Below are 17,428 nucleotides of genomic sequence, written 5' to 3'. Positions count from 1 at the left end.
GGCGTGCCGAGCCGAGCCGAGCCGAGCCGAGCCGAGCCGAGCCGCGCCGCCCCGCCCCCGCGCGGGCCCGGGAGCAGCCCCGCGGCTGGGTCCGGCAGCTGCCCGGCGTGGCGGCGGCCGCGGCCTGCGGGCCGGCAGCGAGGGGAGCGGCGCGGAGCGGAGCGGCGCTGCGCGGGCGGCGCCTCACGGCCGCTGACGCGGGCATCATGGCGGCGCGGCAGCTGCTGCGGCGGGGGACGGCGGCGGCGCGCTGGCGGCGAGGCTACAGCAGCGCGGGCGCTGCCGAGTACCTGCACCGCAGCATCGTGCCCACCATGCACTACCAGAAGAGCCTGCCCAGGTACGGCCCGCTCCGCTCCCTGGGGTGCCCGCCGGGCCTGCCGCCCACCGGCACCATCCGGCCCGCGGCCTCCTGAGGCCCCGCCGGGCGGGAGTCGGGCCCGGGCCCGGAGGGAGCGTCCTCCGGGGAGCGAGCGGAGGTGGCGGCCGCAGAGAAGCCGCTGAGGGCAAGCGGCGGGCCGGGCTCCGGGGCGGGGGACGCGGGCAGAGGCGGGTGGCGGCTGGTGACAGTGTGGGGCCGGCGGCCCCGGGGTGTCCGCTGTGAGGAGGGTGGTGTGTCTGTGTCTCGGTAGCCGCGTTCGGGCGTGCTGCTCGCTTCTTGGCGGCTGTGCTCTTCCTCAGTCACAGGGGAGAGCAATGACTTCATTTTTTTGAAGTATAAATGTGACTATAAACCCGCTATTGAAACATCTCTTCAGGTTGCAAAGTAACTTTCGTTGGTGTGTTTGGATTATTTTCTAGTAAGAGGAGCATTTTCATGTTTAGGCTGAGAAGAAAATGGTCATTTGGAAATTTGCAAGAAAGGGTTGTTCAGCACCCTGCAGTGAGGGCAAGTCCCGAAGCAGGGTTGGCTACTGAACTAAACCTTCCTTCTCTATAGCTGCGTCTCCTTGTTTGCAGCGGTGCATGTCATCACATAGTCCCTTTGAGGTACGAAGACCCTTCACTGCAATACCTTTGTAACAAGACAGTCAAGTTGGTTTTCTGCTTTGTTTTCCAAGAACCTTGTGCTGTGATAGTGTATGTCCATCTATTCCCTTTCTTCTCCGCTTCTTCCTCAAGCAACATTTGAGCCATTTGGGTAATGTGGGGAGGACAGGAAAGAGGGGAAGCAAAGAGGGACTACTGTGTAAGGAACTGTGGCTTCATTAGTACCACTACTCATAAAGTGTACGTGTCTCTGTTCCCCTTCCTTCAGACTGCCAGTTCCCAAATTGGAAGATACAATTACGAGGTACCTAAATGCCCAGAAACCACTTTTAAATGATGACCAATTCAGGTATGGACAGACAAGTGCAGTATTGTGTGCTGCTTCAAAGCCAAGTAGTACATATAAAAAATAAAGCTTGTGGCAGCATTTTGACTCTTCTATTGTTTCCTGTAGGAAAACTGAAGAACTTGCACATCACTTTGAGAAGGGAATTGGAAGAGAGCTACATGAACAACTGGTTGCTCAAGACAGTCAGAACAAGCATACTAGTTATATCACAGGTACATTGGCCTATTGGAATTAGGAGTCTGCAGATCATCGTGCTTGAAAACAGACCACTACAAATAAAATAAGCTCAAGCTTAAGTTCTCTACTCCACAAACCTGGAATAACATGCTGTGAATACTGCCTGCAACAGTACTTGAGCAAATTCTGGGTCTCTGGTAGAAAGATGAATGCTTATCATCTAGCTTTCATGTACCAGAATTCTGGATAGATGAATATTGAAGAAATAGTATTCTTTTCATGAGTTACTGTATTTAAACTTGAGTTTACAGGGCTTTGTCCTTTTTCTCTATTCATTGCTGTCTATTTTTGTTTAGATTAATAGAGGAACTTAACTTGTAACTGCCTAAAGCAATCATTTTCAGTTGAGTTACTCAGCATGAAAACTGCTCTGAGGGAGGGAGCAGACAATATGACTGAACTTTGAGAGTCAGAAGCAGTCAATGCTGTGGACTTAAAACCGCCTAAAACTGCAAAACCTTATTTTAAAGAGCAAAAAAGTCAGTGCTCCCACTGACTTCCAGGTACAAGTGTCTGTTTATAAAGTATTGGATGGGTAACAACAGAGGTGGGAATGTTCAAATACCTATGGAAGAAGTTTGCGTGTTTCCCAGCAAATGTACTTCTGCCCTTGGTATCTGTTGAGACAACCCATAAACTTGTTAGCTGCCCCAAATTATGTAAAGAATAGCAGATTATTTCACAACAGCTGCTGTTTGGTTTATCTTTACTCTCCATTCACTTGATCAACATCTGGGGTTTTAACTGGTGGCTTTATGGTGGTTTTGTCTGTGAACTATGGGGCATTTGTATTCCTGTTCCACTTGAAATTGGCTTCTGAAAGTATGTGTAGTTGCCTCCATTCTGGACTTTCAAGTCCAAGGATAATAAGCAACATGATGATGACAGATGTGGTTTTAACATTACAAAAGAATGTTACTCACCTGTGAGGACCTGGAATTAAAATTATGACTCAAGTCTTTGAGTTACCCATTGCCCTTTTACAGTCCAGCTAGAAGGTTCTACTTGGGATTGATTCAGGCTTGGAGTAATAATCATCATCTGCCTTGACATGAAGCTAATGTACCTGTGTTGCTTTGGTCTGCATCCAGTTAGTATGCAATAGCAAAACTTACTGAGTTTGAAGTCATTGATGATGATGATGAAAGAGAAGTTACTTTAAAAATTCCTTCTCTGTCTGTGCCCCAGGTTTTTTGTTGACTCATAGCTTGGTGTAAAAGTGTTACTATTTTAGAGTTATGACTGATGCCCTTGGGTTTTGCAAGCATAAAAGCTTTGGGTCACATTCATGGTTGATATGCTGACAAACTAAAAGGTCTGTGGGTATCAAATGTAACTCTGTTTTACAAAGTCTGTCCTGGTCCTGGAAGAATAACCCTGAGACCTCTTCTAACCTCATCTTTTTGCCATCCTTTGAGAGACCAATAGCCCCATGCTGATCATTTTAGTGGATAAAAAGAGGAAGGAGGTGGAAATGCAAGACAGCAAATGTAGCCAAGAATGATGGAAATACTGGGTCAGGAATAAAGGTGGCTCTAAAGACAGGCGTGCTCTCAGTGACACAGAGTTCCAGACATTAATAGCTTAAGAGCAGGTAAAGGCATGCTCCACTCCAAATGTGAGGTGTGCACCAAAATACAGTACTGGGGTGCTGCATTGTTTATCATGAGAATTATAGTTGAAGGAAAGATGGAAATTGGCCCTCACTGAATGACATCAACTCTCTTGCCACCGATTGCTCCAAGTACACTATTTGTACAATTAGCTAACAGTACCTTTGTTCAGTTGGAGGTTGGGACGATCCTCAGGGGAACTATTGCATATGTTTGTGTTGTTGTATGTACTTCACTAGGTGTTTATTGATGATGACTCTTGGGAGACAGGATAATGACTACATGAACCTCTGGTCCGACTCAGTAAGCTGCTTTTGTGTTCTGACCTATTTCTCAACTCTCCATTTTCAGGTCCCTGGTTTGACATGTACCTAAAAGCACGTGAACCTGTTGTTTTGAATTTTAATGCATTTATGTCTTTTAATCCTGATCCGAAATCTGAATATAACGATCAGCTCATACGAGCCACGAACATGACTGTTTCTGCTATACGGTTTATGAAGACCTTCAGGGCTGGTTATCTTGAACCAGAGGTTTTTCACCTCAACCCAGAAAGAAGTGACACTCGGGTCTTTAAAAACATTATCCGGTTTGTGCCTTCTTCACTTTCTTGGTTTGGTGCCTACATGGTCAATGCATATCCCCTAGATATGTCTCAGTACTTCAGGCTTTTCAATTCTACACGGCTGCCCAAGCTCACCAAAGATGAGCTTTATACAGATGAAAAGGCAAAGCATTTACTGGTATTGAGAAATGGGAATTTTTATGTATTTGATGTTGTTGATAGAGATGGAAACATGTTGCAACCTTCAGAAATACAAGCACACTTGAAATACATCCTTAGCGACAACAGTCCAGCCGCAGCCTTCCCTCTTGGCTACCTCTCCAGTGAAAACCGAGATACATGGGCATTGCTGAGAAAAAATCTACTGGATAATGGCAATGAAGAAGCTCTTCAAAAAGTAGACTCTGCTGTGTTTTGTTTAAGTTTAGATGATTTTCCTGTTAAAGACTTGGTGCACTTGTCCCACACGATGCTGCACGGAGATGGTGCTAACCGCTGGTATGACAAATCCTTTAATCTTATCATAACTAAGGATGGCACTGCAGGAATTAATTTTGAACATTCCTGGGGAGATGGTGTAGCTGTGCTCAGGTTCCAGAATGAGATTTTTAAAGACAGCACCATGGCACCAGCCATCAGCCCCCAGTCCCAGCCTGCTTCTGTAGACTCTTCCAGAGCAGTGCAGAAACTTGACTTTAAGCTGAATGATGCCTTAAAAGCGGGAATTACCAAAGCCAAACAGAAATTTGATGGCACTGTAGAAACATTGTCTCTTAATCTGGTTCAGGTTCATGAGGGGGGCAAGAACTTTCTAAAGCAGAAGAAGGTAAGCCCAGATGCTGTGGCTCAGCTTGCCTTCCAGATGGCTTTCTTTCGACAGTATAATCAGACTGTTGCTACATATGAGTCTTGTAGTACTGCAGCTTTCAAACATGGTCGTACAGAAACTATACGTCCTGCCTCTGTGCATACAAAGAAGTGTTCGGAAGCTTTTGTCAGAGGAGCATCCAAACATAGCACAGAAGAGCTTCAGAAGTTGATAGTGGAGTGCTCAAAATACCACGGCCGTTTGACAAAAGAAGCTGCTATGGGTAAGTAGGAATATGTCAAACACTCTTGCTTTGGCACTGAAGTGTCTGTTGATTTCACAACTAAATAATTTCATTTTGATGGAGGCCTGATGTTAATATGAACTTGACAGAAGCAGCAGCAGAAAGATGCAGTTGAAAGTGCATTCTCCAAGACTTGATGAAGGAGAATGCATCCCTGCTTCCCACTTCACTGGTAGTGTGTCAGAAATTTTGTACACTTTTGTTTTTGTCCTCATAGCAGCTGAAGATGTGGTCAATACCTAAGGGTATTGGGAACCGGGAACTTTGGCTTTATGTCTGAGGTGTTATTATCTTATCCCTGCAGGGGATAAAGACTTCAATAGCTTCCAAATCAAACTGATTCTTTGGCTGTGCTACTCCCAGTATTTTTCTGAATGCTTTCTGTTGAATAGTCAGATTCAGATAAATAGTTAATCAAAGAGTGTGATGTGTTATTCAAACTGTCTGTTAACATTGCACTTTTGTTAACTGTCACGATTCCTGGCTGGGGCTGGCAGTAAACCAGCAAGCTCCCATTCCCTAGGAAATGTGCACTCAAAGTGCAGTGTCTGGGTTATGAACAATAATTCCTGCTGATGCAAAAATAAGCTCCAGTTCTGTAGACCCCTTCTTTTACAGCTGAAAAGCAACGTGATGTCCAAGTGAGTGAGCTGACTTCCCACAACACTTACATCATCTCTCTAATACTTGTTATTTTCTTTTCACAGGCCAGGGATTTGACCGCCATCTCTTTGGCTTGCGCCATTTAGCCTTATCCAAAGGTGTTGCACTCCCTGATTTCTATCAAGACCAAGCCTACGCTCAGCTGAATCACAACATCATTTCAACAAGCACGTTGTCTAGCCCAGCTGTGCAGTTAGGGGGGTTTGGCCCAGTGGTGGCTGATGGCTTTGGAGTAGGGTATCAGGTACATGATGATTGGATAGGTTGTAATGTTTCCTCATACCCAACTAGGAACGGTAAAGAATTCCTTCAGTGTATATGCAAGTCACTAGAAGATATATTTAATGTTTTAAAGGGCAAGAAAATTGGTAGTTAAGACATAAAAAGGTTGGAACACTTTACAGTTGCAGTACAAAATGCTGACTGTATCTAATTGGCATACTAATCAGTGTTCAATGTCACTGAGGCTGCCCAGCTTAATTGGCTTCATTTATCTTTGTGGAACTTGAATACTGTTAAGTTCACAATGAAATCTGTGTCTGTTTTAAGGATATCGGGTACACGTTTCAGGAAAGACAGACACAACATCAAAATTAGGTAACAGAGCCATCTGTTCCAGGAGATCTCTGTGTTCTTAAAGCATATTATTTAAAATAAAAAGCATTCTTAGCAAATTTATGAACTTAGAACATCTGTTCTGTGAGTATTCAGGCAGACAACAGCACTGTGATACCACTCTTAAACTGACTGATTTTTAAAGAATAGTTTTAAATATGACAAAAAGAGTGGTTACATTTGCACTCTGGCTGTAAGCTTGCTTACTAACTTGCCACACTTACTTTTTTTCCTTAAACTTGAATTGATATCAAAACTGATTGTGCCTCAACTGCTTGAAGCCTTTCCACTGTAATAGCTTTCTGAGAAACAAAAAAAATGAAGTGGGAGGCTTTGAGTAACCTGCAATCACTGTGTTGTTTAATTGACTGGAAAAGATGTATTGAATAAAGCTATCTATTAATAACCACAAAGTTCTCTTATTGCCATATCAGAATTACACAGTATGGGTAGCACTCTTATCAATAGCTCATGTTTCTTCGGGTGAAAAGGATACTACTGCATTGTTAACTCTCCCCTTCCATGCATGAAGCCTGTTCAGTAATCTGCTTTTGTTTTGCTATGTAAAGCTGTGCTCTTGTGCCTTAAAAAACATGGGATTCTCTTTGAAAACTTCCTCTTGTTGTGGAAAAGTACCCTCAGCATAACATTTTCCTGTTTCCTGCCTGTTCTGTCAGCTAGAACTTAAGATGGTAGTGTAGCAAATGCCCGTCTGAGTGCCAGTCTTAGAAATTCTGAAGACTAGGCTTATCAGCACTCTGAAAGATTGCAGGAGAGCTCAGGCATCAGTAAAACTTAGTGATGCTGTGAACAGACAATGAAACTGATGCAGACAAGTTCCTCATGTGCTGTTCACAGCCAGGACTCTACCAGCTAGAGTGGGGGATAGTGAAAGGGGCCTTTGTCAGTCAAGAAGCCAAAGGTGCTCAGAGTTGCTGGGATTACAACACAGATGCCTTTGGCATGAGATACCCCTTCCTGTGCAAATTTCATTACGCTATGTATAACTGGAATGCCTTTGCCTTTTAAACCCTCTTGACTTCCCCTTCTGGGAAGATGAGTTTCTCTGGAGCAGAAGAGCACAGTAGTGCTTGCTTCTGCAGCTGTGTAAAACTAATGTAGCTCATGTCTTTCAGCACAGCCTGCTGTGACCTGGACAACCAAATGTATCAGCACAACAGGAAAGTGAGTGTGTTGGTTGGATGTGACAGATGACACCCAGAGGCTCAGAAACCCTGCCTACCTTTAAATTTGGATGGCTGAGCGTATAGGTTCTCCCAGTGCCTTTTTGCTTTATCACAGTAAGTGTACCATATCTTGAAGTAGAAAGTGCACAAGCTAGGAAGGGGAGATGTGTGCTTTAAATATGGAAGCCCAAAGGCTTAGAAACTTTTCCCAGTCAGAGCTGTTTGCACAGCAGCTTGTAATGTGTTCTAGTTTTCAGCTGGAAGGGATTATTTTAAAACTTACTTTAAAACTCACTATGATTGCTCATGTTCATTTAAACAAAGCAGGGAAAGCAATCATTTGGAGGGAAGAAGGAAAGAATGTGTCAGGAAACAATAACCAGACCAAAAGTCTTTGAATGCAAATCACAGAAGATTTAGGGGAGGTTTGTTTGGTTTGGGTTTTTTTTAAACATGAGAACAGGTGGCAAGACTGTGAGAGCACTTGTCAAGAAGTAGAAAGTCTGTCCTCAACTAGAGTGAGGTTTACTTAATGGCATACTCAGATAACTTTATTCTCAGCAGATTGTAGCAGCTGTGTCTCAGTGTCACTAGCAGTCAAGCTTACTTGAACACAGTCCCTTTACTAATACTCATAACCATTTCCTGATGGTAAGAGTGGGGAGTGAAAAGGCCTTACTTGCTTATGTTAGAGAATGAAATGTGGGTACTTCTTGGTGATAGTCTACTAAAAACTTAAAGGTTGTGTAAGTAGTAGTTACTGTTGATACAGTGGTTAAGCTACAGTCCACCACAACCAGACATATTCCCAAAAGATAACGTGAAGAAAATGGCAGAGTTCAGGCAAGCATATGTACTATTTTCAGTTCACACTGAGGCCACTGTGGATAATATTTTATTAGGGCATGCTGGGGACAGCAAGTACAACTTGTGTTTCACATGGTACAGCCATGTGAAAAGTAACTCCAAGGAAACTGTGTCTCTGATGGTTACAGCTCCTCCATCAGTAAGCATGTCAAGATTTATGAGGGATACAACTTAGCATTTCACAAATTTGTGGGTAACTTCATAGATTCCAACAGATTCCTTTGTTTTTTCATCATAGTCATTCCAATCCTATGGGAAATAAGATTTCAGAGTGTTAGTCCCAAAGGATAGGATGCAGCCAGTTATATCTAAAACACAGCTGGAATTCAAACCGAAACGAAGCTCTACTCAAAATTTGGGTCTCAGATTACTGTGGAAAGCGTGTGCAATCATTAAGCTAAGCTCTGATTCTGACCTGAAATTAAATGAGCTTCAGTCTCGGTGGTTTTATTTTAACAATGATTTTTTGTTTTCACCTGTAGTCCACAGCCTGTAGTGGACAAGACAGAACCATGGCAGATGAAAGGATTATCTATCATTTACAATACCCTGGTCATGTGGGTAAGCAAAGAAGCAGATCCCTGCCAAGCAGGATACCAGGGAACAGATTTGACCTTGAGATTCTTGCTCACAGCCAAGGAAGATCTGCAATGCTGGAGTCATTATCCCAAGTTTTGAAGGATGGTAGCTTTGTATTACTTCTCAGTCTCTGCACACAGGAGAAAGTGCAGGCATCTTGCTAGAAAACTCAGTTCACCACTGAATAACCCCAGCTATTTAGTATTCCAGCTGTTTGCTCTCCGCATTTCTACCACTGTCAGCAGCTAAGCTTGCAAATATGTACTTCTAAAATAACACTGTTAGTAATGCTGGTTGCTTGTAACCAATTTAGTTTCTTTCTCCAGCTATGACCTTCCTGTGTGCCTACATCAAAGTGCAAAACTAGTCTCTTGCATGTGCTGGGTGTGTATTTTGGACTAGTGACTCCTAGAAAGCAAGCTAGAATGATTGATTTACTAATGAAACCATGAAAACCTACCTTTTCCAGCAAGTTGATGTCATTGAAAGGTGTGCCAGATTCTGCACCTTCAGCAGCAAACCCTGCCTGCAAACACATTTGCAGGAAGTTCTTAAGAACAGTTGTGTCAAGAAAACAATAAATACAATCACTGAAACACATTTAAAGGAAGTAACAGTGCAAACTTTTACTGTATTTCTTTTAAATTAGGTAGAAAGAGTGGTCAAGCTCTTCGTGGTTAAAGGTCAGTATAAGGTTGTGACTCTCTTTGTGAATTGGGAATATTCAACCTAAACAACAGAGTAAAATGAGGGAACATTGATACTATCTTTTTCCTGGCAAAACAAAAAGGTATTTCCAGGTATTCTAGATAACGTTAAGCCTGAGTTTATGCAGCAGCATCCAAGTACTAATAGTTTTGTCTTCAGACTCCATACAGGCATTATGTGTAAAATAACTTATAATTAACACTGCAAGAAAACAACAGAAAATAAAATATGGAAGAGAGTTCATACTTTGGGCTTAAATCTCATCAGAATCCAAGACACTGCAGAGAAGGAGCAGCCTAAATTGACCAGCAAGTGTTACACAAAAGGAGGAGCAGCTGCTAAAATGAGCAGGTCAGTACACCCAAACAATCAGTTCAAAGGGGAGTGCTCTTTGCTGTTGTTATTGGTGCTGCTTTTCAAGGGTTGAAGGAAGGGGTAGCAGAGGAGGGAGTGGGCTATAGCACAAGGTGTATTCTGTTTTCTCATTTTAGGGTTCACAGTTATCAACCAGTAAATTGAGTTTTCTTTGTTTTAAAAATCTCAGACAACTTTGTAGCATAGAGGAGGGTTTCTTATTTTGCCATTTCTGATTTTGACTAAGAAGTGTCTAAAAAGCAAAGGCATCTTTTTCCTGGTTTTCTGCAAGGATTTACACTTGTATTTTTGATCAAGAAATGCCCATCAGTGCCAGTCAGACAACTGTAAGAATGTGTGAAGTAAGCCCTATGACTTAAAAATCTTTTGGGATTTGAATGGAAGGTTAAGCACTTGGGAGTTAAATAAACCAGGAGTGGGGCAGACGTAACAACAGGAGAGCCATCAGCAAGGCACAGTGTGAATATGGCCTTAGGTAATTGCGAGAAGGCTGTTTCAAGGGAACTGCTAAGGGTGGTGAGGAAGATCAGCATCATGGGACAAAAATGCAGAGCTGCAGTATAGAACAAACACTAGAGAAACAGAGGAAACCCTGCTTTTGACACCTGGAGATATTTACCAGCCCTGTAAGGAACAAGAAGCCATGTGACTGGAATTACAAGCTTCTGTATCAGACTTCAGTAGGACTTGCATTCTTAGAGCTTTGGCGTCAGAGCAGAGGCTCATTTAATCTCTGCAGACACTTGCAGGGACTTCTCTGCCCTCTGCTGACCTGCAAAGGACCAACATCTAAACCACAAATGCCAAAGGAGCAAAAATGCCTACTGACTTACAGGGAACTGTCACACCTTTATTACCAGTGAAAGTATTGGTTGTGCCACAAAGCAAAAAAGCTTCAGAATATTTAAGAGAAATTTGATAGACAGAATTCCACTTTTTAGTTGAAGCCTTTACTTATGGGACAAAGACAGGAAAGGAAATGAACTATCCTCAGGTAAAACCAAAACCAGTACATCAGATTTACAGTAGATGGATCTACTTAAGCACATGACAGATCATAGAATCATAGAATGGTAGGGGCTGGAAGGGACCTTTGGGGAGAAAAAACATTGCCTTTACCCACTATTAGAACACACGAAGTATCTGGGTAGAATTTATTGCTGATACTAGGTAGGAAAAGAATGTTTGTATCAGAGAAGCAAAAGGTTTTTCTGAGGAAAACTACTGAAATTTAAATGAGACATGCAAGCATTAAGCCACTCTAAATTGACTTGAGGTTTGGTTGTATTACATCTAGCAAAAAATGCAAAGCATACAGAGTAATGCTATGGCCATGTGCTATGTTTGGTGCTAATCAAAAGCCGGATCTCAGGGTGTGGAGAAGGCAGGCTGGCTTGGATAATGTCAAGCATAAAGCAGTTTACAGGATGTTTGAAACTGCAGAAGTCTATGTATGTACTCATTTAGTCATCAGAAAATTCACTGAAATAGCTGCTCAGGGATTCAAGTGTACTCTCCAATAGAGTGCACAGACCAGACTTTGAGAATATGAAATTAAGAGCTTTATTACAGCAGGGAAGTCTTTGTTCTGCAGATAAAACCAACAGCTAGGATGCAGAGCTAGAAACATCTGCATTTTGTAGTCTTCTCATAGATGCTTCTTGGAAGTGCAAACTCCTAGCTCTGGCTGCTAAGCTTTCAAACAGGAATAAACTAATAACCATTCAGCTCCTCAAAAAGATGGACTTCACTTAAATAAATAAAGAAGACCTCCTGCAGCACACTGCAGCGGTGATTTTATTTATACCAAATTCGTTGTAGGATCAGCTTTTTGGTCTGTTTCTTAGCATGGTGTCACAGTCTGAGGGGAGGATAAGACAGGGTTATATTTGTCAGTCTATTTACACCTAATCCAAATGGAATAATAGGTTAAATATAGTAGGGAGTTAACATGCATCCAGCATGACCATGCACAAGCAAATGAATCACTAAGACTGGCTTGGCCTTGAAGAAAGCCCTTAAGTCTGAGCCTTGAGGTGTGCTCTGCAAGAGTCTTTAACTGCTGTTGATTTCCAGTCTTTGTCTGATCAAGTTTCAAACAGAACAATGACAATATCGATTTCCTATGGCTTTGGTAATGCCAAATCTCAAAGGAAACTGGATTGTTTTTAGAAGCCTCTGAAGACTCTTCATAACCCCAACTTCATTTACTCTCTGTAACATACCAAGAAACAAAGTAGTGCTGTCCTGAATGTGTCCTCATTATGTGCTCTCACAGTTCCTCATTGGGAAGGACCCTTGCAACAGCCTGAGCACTGAAGGAAGACCTTTCAACTGAGTTCAGATGAGCAGTGCTGAGTCACTTGTAGGGCAATATGAATACAATTCCAAGGCATGTTTAATTTTAGATGTTACTGGCATAAAGAATAGCAGAGCTGTTAGTGTTAGCTGCTTGCAGGTGGGCTTTTTTGGGAGTTGACTGAAATACAAGAATTACAGAGTATGGAAAACTAGGGAGGTCTAGGGCCTTCCAAGAACTGCAGCACCATTTCAAAAGGTCTCTAAGAAGTGTTCTTAAAAACTGAGAAACAGATCCCAAGCAAGGACTCACCTGTGGTTGAAAGTCAACTGGTTCCAGACCTCGGCATTCAAACTCCACTATCGTTTTGAATTTCTCGCTGTCTTCAGCCTGTAATTAGTTACAATACCATTAGTTTGCATCTAATAAAGACAGTGACAAGCACTAGACTAGGAATGAATTGCTTTAAAGGCAATACTATCAACTCTCATGTCCCAAGTGACAGCAAAATCCTGAGGCTCATTTAATAGGTGGTAATTAACTAGAATTTCTTCATCTGCCACAAGGAAGCCTTCAGAGGGAAACTAATATGGGCATTATATACTTGCCTCCAATTTGAGTGATACAGTTTTGGGTTTTGCTCATGAAACAGATCAGATTATTCTACACTTGAGCCTGTGTGCAGGAGTCTACAAGAGACTTCTCTGTTGGTGAAAACACCAGCTTTTTGTGTTCTTCAAAGAGGAATGCAATCATAAAAGCAAAACCTCAAACTATTATTGTGCTTATTTGCCATTCACTTGTTGTACAAAAGAGAAAACAAACTTACATTGTAAGGCTTGATTGTCTGACTTAAAATATCTAAAAAGAAAAATCAGAAGTGTAAAAGTGAGTGGGAGAAAAAGAGTGAAATGGATGATGCCTCCTAAATGTCTAAGCACATACCAATGGAGCTCTCCCTGGAGCACAGCTTGCACTTCTGCACCATAGTGGCACTTCCTCTGCCTCCTTTCAGGGGGGCACTGTCCTAAAATCCATGACAACACAGACATTTTTAACTGCCCTCTAGCCAAGCCACTGGAAATTTCTGCAAAGGTAAAGCAGCTTTTACATCAATAGTCTTTTAACTTTTTAAAATGACAAGGGTTTTTAAAAAAAACCAACAGAGAAGAGCATGATTCAGAAAGCTGTGACTATTGAACAAATCTGTTCTAGACTTAAAATAGTGAATAACATAGTTATGTCTTGTTCATAGAAGCATGTCCTATTAATTCCTTAAAATACATTCTTACCATTCAGTGGTATGCAACAAAGAGATGATTGTTCCTAATAACAGAACCTGAGTAATTTTATCCTGCATGTTTGGTTTCCAAACGCTCGTTTAGCAATGCTTAACACACCTGAATTACCTAAACCTCTGAAAAAATATTCCATCAGCATCAAAGATGCTACAGGCAGAACATTATTCTGATGTCACTTCACATTTTGTTTTCAGATGGTATTTTTACAGAAAGGTGGCTTTTCAAAGCTGACATATATACTCTGTCACCATTCCAATGGCATATTTCAATGAAGAGCCTCCAAGGACTTTTTGTACTATGGAATATGACAGCATTTAGCTATCTCATCTTTAGTGCTAATTATTAGATGCTCATTATTTAGTGCTAATTATTAATGCTAACAGCCCTTGTGTGTAAGAGGCGGGTTTGTTTTCTCATTTTTGTTCTGATGCGGGTTCCAACAGGGCAACTCACCATCAGTCGCAGGTACTGCCATTTTTCAGAAACTTCACCACAGTTCCCGCATTTCAGCTAAAAAAGAAATCAGAGAATTTAAAGCTGTCAACACTAAGGGATTAAACGCCTGAAGGAGCTGATGTGAGCCCTCCTGAGCCACAACCTCCAGTGTCTGACGGATGACAGGAGCCAAAGGCATGGAAAGCGTGTTACAAGCACCGTTACGAGAGAAAAGATGGGAACAGCGCGTCTCGGCGTTCACGTGGGCTACCTGCCCAGGGACACTGTATTCCCAGCCCTTACCAACAGAGGCAGCGACCTGGGCACATGAACTCAAGACTCATTATGGCAAACCAATGCATCTGTGATGCACGCGCAGACGCATATGTATCTATAGCTTTATGCTGTCATGTTTACTGCTCCTGTCTGTAGCAGCCGGCTCGCACTGCGTGGAAAAACACACATGGCTTTTCGGCCGAGCGATGGGACATTCACTACCACGGGCCTCCGCCGCCAGGCGCCCCGCCGGACCGAGCTCCGAACACCGGGAACGCCGCTCCCGAAGGCCCCGAGGCCGCCGCGGCCCGCCGCACCTTGAGGTACCAGCGGAAATCCTCGCCCTCGGCCCGCAGCCGGGTGATGTTCTCCAGCGTGGCGCGCAGCTGCAGCCCGATCCTCTGCAAGGCAAGAGGCAGCGAGAGGCGCCTTCAGCTCCGCTCCTTTGGGGCCCCGTCACTTCTGTGCTGCCGCCCCTACGTACCCCCATGGCCTCGCTGCGTGCCCGCGGGCGCTGCCCTGGCGGCCCCTCCGCCCCGTCCCGCCTCCCGCGGCAGCAGCTCCTGCGCGCGGCCTAGTGCGGGGTTGGGTTCGGCTGCTTCCTCCCTCCCTCCGCCCCTCCGCGTCGGTGCCCTCAGCCAAGCTGGCGGCCGCTCCCGCCGCTCTCTGCCGGACGTGAAGCCGAAGCTGCCCTCAGCCAAGATGGCGGCCCGGCCCGTCGTGGCCCCGCCGCCCTCCGGAGCGGCCCCGGGACCGGGCAGCGGGGCGGGCGCGCAGCGGCTGACGGCGGAACGCGGGCGGTGGCGGGAGAGCGGGGCGGGCGTGCGGGGAGGCTGCAGGAGAGGGCTGGCGGGAGAGGCAGACGGTGGTGGCAACAAGAGGGAAAGCAGGAGGCAGGGGTACTGTCACGGGGAGGGCTGGATGCTGTCATCTTTTAACAAGCCGTTTAAACACTGTGTTTTTAATTGCAGCGGCTACTGATTCAGAAGCAGGAGGTGGTAGAGAAGGCAAGGGTGCAGTCTCTCAGAGCTGCCCTGGGAAGCACCCTCAGAGCCACTGAGGAGCCACAGTGGGGGTCTCCCACAGTGCTTTACAACACTCACTGCGTTGGTCTACAACTTCACTAATACCTTCTACTTTGCTTTTAATTTCAGTTTTTCCAAGACTGGATAGGAGTATCAGCAAAGAGCCTGGATGGTTCCCCCATGGGCTGTTGTCTACTTGTGCTCTAAAGGCAAACAGGTACCCAGAGCAGCAGGTTGATAGAAGTTAGTTCACTTGTGGTTGCTATACTGGTTATCATGGGCAGAGGCAGGGCTTCAGTTGTTTTGCATATGTGAGCTGGCCACTAGAGTATCCCTGTCAGGATAGTACCAAAAATTTATCTTGACCACGGGCAAAAATGTTATTTCACAGAGCCAGGCTCAATTCCATTTTGCACATCTGCATTGACACAGAAGTGAAACAGATCTGTGTGATGCAAGTCAAGTAGCACACCCTGAATGCACCCCAATAAAGTTAGGAACTCTGTTTCTCAACAGAACTTATAAATTAAAAATATAGATCCAACCATTTTATTAAGACAGTTACTGACAGTTTGTAAAAAAAAAAGGTAAAACATACATAAAAGCTTCAGGCCAGAAACAGGACTTGAAACAGCATCCTCCCACCCTCCCCTCCCCATACAGACATGCAATACAAATACAAGTCTGTTGATTTAAATTGGCTTAATCTTGAAGTGTAGTCCAATAAGACTGAAGACTAGACACTTAAGGTCCTGGACCAGGTAGTAGAACACTCTCAAGCCTTCTGGATCCCTGCAGTGCACACCAGAAGGAAGAAAAAAACCAGTTAAGTTGATGTTGTATAACAGCAATTTATAATACTAACCTATTAAAAACCCCCAAAGCTTATAGGGATACTTTTCAGAAGTCTCTTTAGACATTTACAGGTTTGTTTCATTGTGTTGATTGATGTTCTGTGCTCCAAGTTTGCACGTTTTAAGTTAACCTTAACAAAATGTGCATTTTTATCATTCAGTTCATACTCCAAATATGCCTAACAGGAGTTCTCACAATAAGGTTGGCTGCTTGACGAGTTTGAAAGTATTGCACCTCATTCCACAGCCTAAAAGCACTTGGTGTGTTGTGCTGGAGCACTGAGCACCTGTGCCCCCAGGACTGATCTGTACTTTGAAAGAGTATGAACGTCCTCCTGGTGAGCAAGCTCTAATAGAGTGCTACAAAAACCCTACAGCAACATAAAAAAGCATAGCACGTACTTGGATTGATTTACATCGATGAGTGACCCGATTTTTGATGTGGTAAAGGAGATGTGTTCATCACCAATTACTATTTCAAGCTCCTGAAAGATTACAGAAAGTCAAACCTCATTAGTTACAGAAATACTTACGGGAAATACTTATGTCATACATATCGATACAGAAATGGCTGAGATGATGGCCATTCTATTTCTGTTACAAAGATATCAAATGCAGCAGGCTCGTGAATCCTGTTGACTCTCACAAATACACTGCCATTCAGGCACTGCCCAGGTTTCAGAACAGTGTGTTTCCCTCCTGGCTAGAAACAATTCTGACTTGAAAAAGTTCTGTTATGCTTCCAATGAGCTTCCATACATAAATTAACGCAGCAATTAGAAAAGACACCGCACACCAACCTGTCGGCCGACCCTGTCAGGAGGAGGCCACAGCGCATCATCTTCTTTTGTGATTTCACTGTCGTCGATTATTCTCTTCAGCTCCTCCATCACACTCTTGTGCACGTAAGCCTACAAACAACACTCCACCGTGAAAAACGCACCGGCGCTGCCGCCGTTACCCCACCCGCACGACGGCCCGGCAGCCTCGCCCCCGCCCCCCGCAGCGTTAGGGACCGTACCTCCTTTCTGATCATGACGTCGTTTTTGTAGTTGCTGTTGTTGGCGTAGCGCAGCTTCCCTGCGGACAAAGAGCGGGCGTTAAAGCCCCGTCAGAGCCGCGCCAGGCCGGCACCGCTCCGCCGCGGCCCCCGGCGCGGATCGGCGTCCTGCCGGGAGCGGACAGAGCGTGCGCCGCCGCATTCCCTCCCTGCCGCCCTGCCGGTGGCGCCCCGCTCCTCACCGTCGGGCCGGAACTCGAACTCGAGGAACTCGTGGCCGAACTTGCCCTTATGCCCCACGTAGTAGCGCAGGTAGAAGTCGCTCGCCATGGTCCCGCCGCCGCCCCAGCGTGCACCGCGGCGGCGCGAGCCAAGCGC

The 17,428-nt window shown here is 44.5% G+C and overlaps 3 protein-coding genes across 4 annotated transcripts; 1 reads left to right on the top strand and 2 right to left on the bottom strand.

Moving 5' to 3' along the window:
• The first annotated feature begins 200 nt into the window (after window positions 1–200).
• Window positions 201–6,550, top strand: CPT2 (carnitine palmitoyltransferase 2). The gene is made up of 5 exons (XM_062003422.1): window positions 201–340; window positions 1,259–1,339; window positions 1,445–1,551; window positions 3,541–4,845; window positions 5,574–6,550. Exons 1-5 carry the CDS (start codon window positions 207–209, stop codon window positions 5,903–5,905), a joined length of 1,959 nt encoding a protein of 652 aa, XP_061859406.1. The 5' UTR covers window positions 201–206; the 3' UTR covers window positions 5,906–6,550.
• Window positions 6,551–8,210: 1,660 nt separating this feature from the next.
• Window positions 8,211–14,911, bottom strand: CZIB (CXXC motif containing zinc binding protein). 2 transcript variants are annotated; one of them, XM_062003431.1, is made up of 8 exons: window positions 14,656–14,911; window positions 14,489–14,572; window positions 13,914–13,970; window positions 13,105–13,186; window positions 12,989–13,020; window positions 12,472–12,549; window positions 9,238–9,303; window positions 8,211–8,447 (listed from the first exon to the last, which is right to left on the bottom strand). In XM_062003431.1, the coding sequence occupies exons 1-8, from the start codon at window positions 14,659–14,661 to the stop codon at window positions 8,370–8,372; spliced, it is 483 nt and encodes a 160-aa protein (XP_061859415.1). In that variant the 5' UTR covers window positions 14,662–14,911; the 3' UTR covers window positions 8,211–8,369. The 2 variants fall into 2 exon arrangements, with proteins under 2 accessions (XP_061859415.1, XP_061859416.1); XM_062003432.1 differs by lacking the exon at window positions 14,489–14,572.
• An 829-nt stretch (window positions 14,912–15,740) lies between these two features.
• MAGOH (mago homolog, exon junction complex subunit) lies at window positions 15,741–17,410 on the bottom strand. The gene is made up of 5 exons (XM_062003336.1): window positions 17,293–17,410; window positions 17,072–17,130; window positions 16,851–16,961; window positions 16,453–16,535; window positions 15,741–15,988 (listed from the first exon to the last, which is right to left on the bottom strand). The coding sequence occupies exons 1-5, from the start codon at window positions 17,378–17,380 to the stop codon at window positions 15,889–15,891; spliced, it is 441 nt and encodes a 146-aa protein (XP_061859320.1). The 5' UTR covers window positions 17,381–17,410; the 3' UTR covers window positions 15,741–15,888.
• Between the last annotated feature and the right edge of the window lie 18 nt (window positions 17,411–17,428).

The sequence above is a fragment of the Colius striatus genome, chromosome 10, assembly GCF_028858725.1.
Source record: "Colius striatus isolate bColStr4 chromosome 10, bColStr4.1.hap1, whole genome shotgun sequence".
Lineage (NCBI taxonomy): Eukaryota > Metazoa > Chordata > Aves > Coliiformes > Coliidae > Colius > Colius striatus.
This window is presented reverse-complemented; position numbering and strand designations above follow the sequence as displayed.

Excerpts from the sequence above, each read along its gene's own strand:
- CPT2 (XM_062003422.1), top strand. The coding sequence starts at position 207 with ATGGCGGCGCGGCAGCTGCTGCGGCGGGGGACGGCGGCGGCGCGCTGG. Across the intron at positions 1,340-1,444 it reads TTAAATGATGACCAATTCAG|GAAAACTGAAGAACTTGCAC; the intron begins GTATGGACAGAC and ends TGTTTCCTGTAG. Across the intron at positions 1,552-3,540 it reads GCATACTAGTTATATCACAG|GTCCCTGGTTTGACATGTAC; the intron begins GTACATTGGCCT and ends CTCCATTTTCAG.
- CZIB (XM_062003431.1), bottom strand. Across the intron at positions 12,550-12,988 it reads AGACAATCAAGCCTTACAAT|GCTGAAGACAGCGAGAAATT; the intron begins GTAAGTTTGTTT and ends AACTAATTACAG. Across the intron at positions 8,448-9,237 it reads ACATCAACTTGCTGGAAAAG|GATTGGAATGACTATGATGA; the intron begins GTAGGTTTTCAT and ends TATTTCCCATAG.
- MAGOH (XM_062003336.1), bottom strand. The coding sequence starts at position 17,380 with ATGGCGAGCGACTTCTACCTGCGCTACTACGTGGGGCATAAGGGCAAG. Across the intron at positions 16,536-16,850 it reads CTGACAGGGTCGGCCGACAG|GAGCTTGAAATAGTAATTGG; the intron begins GTTGGTGTGCGG and ends GTAATCTTTCAG. Across the intron at positions 15,989-16,452 it reads ATCGATGTAAATCAATCCAA|GGATCCAGAAGGCTTGAGAG; the intron begins GTACGTGCTATG and ends TGTGCACTGCAG.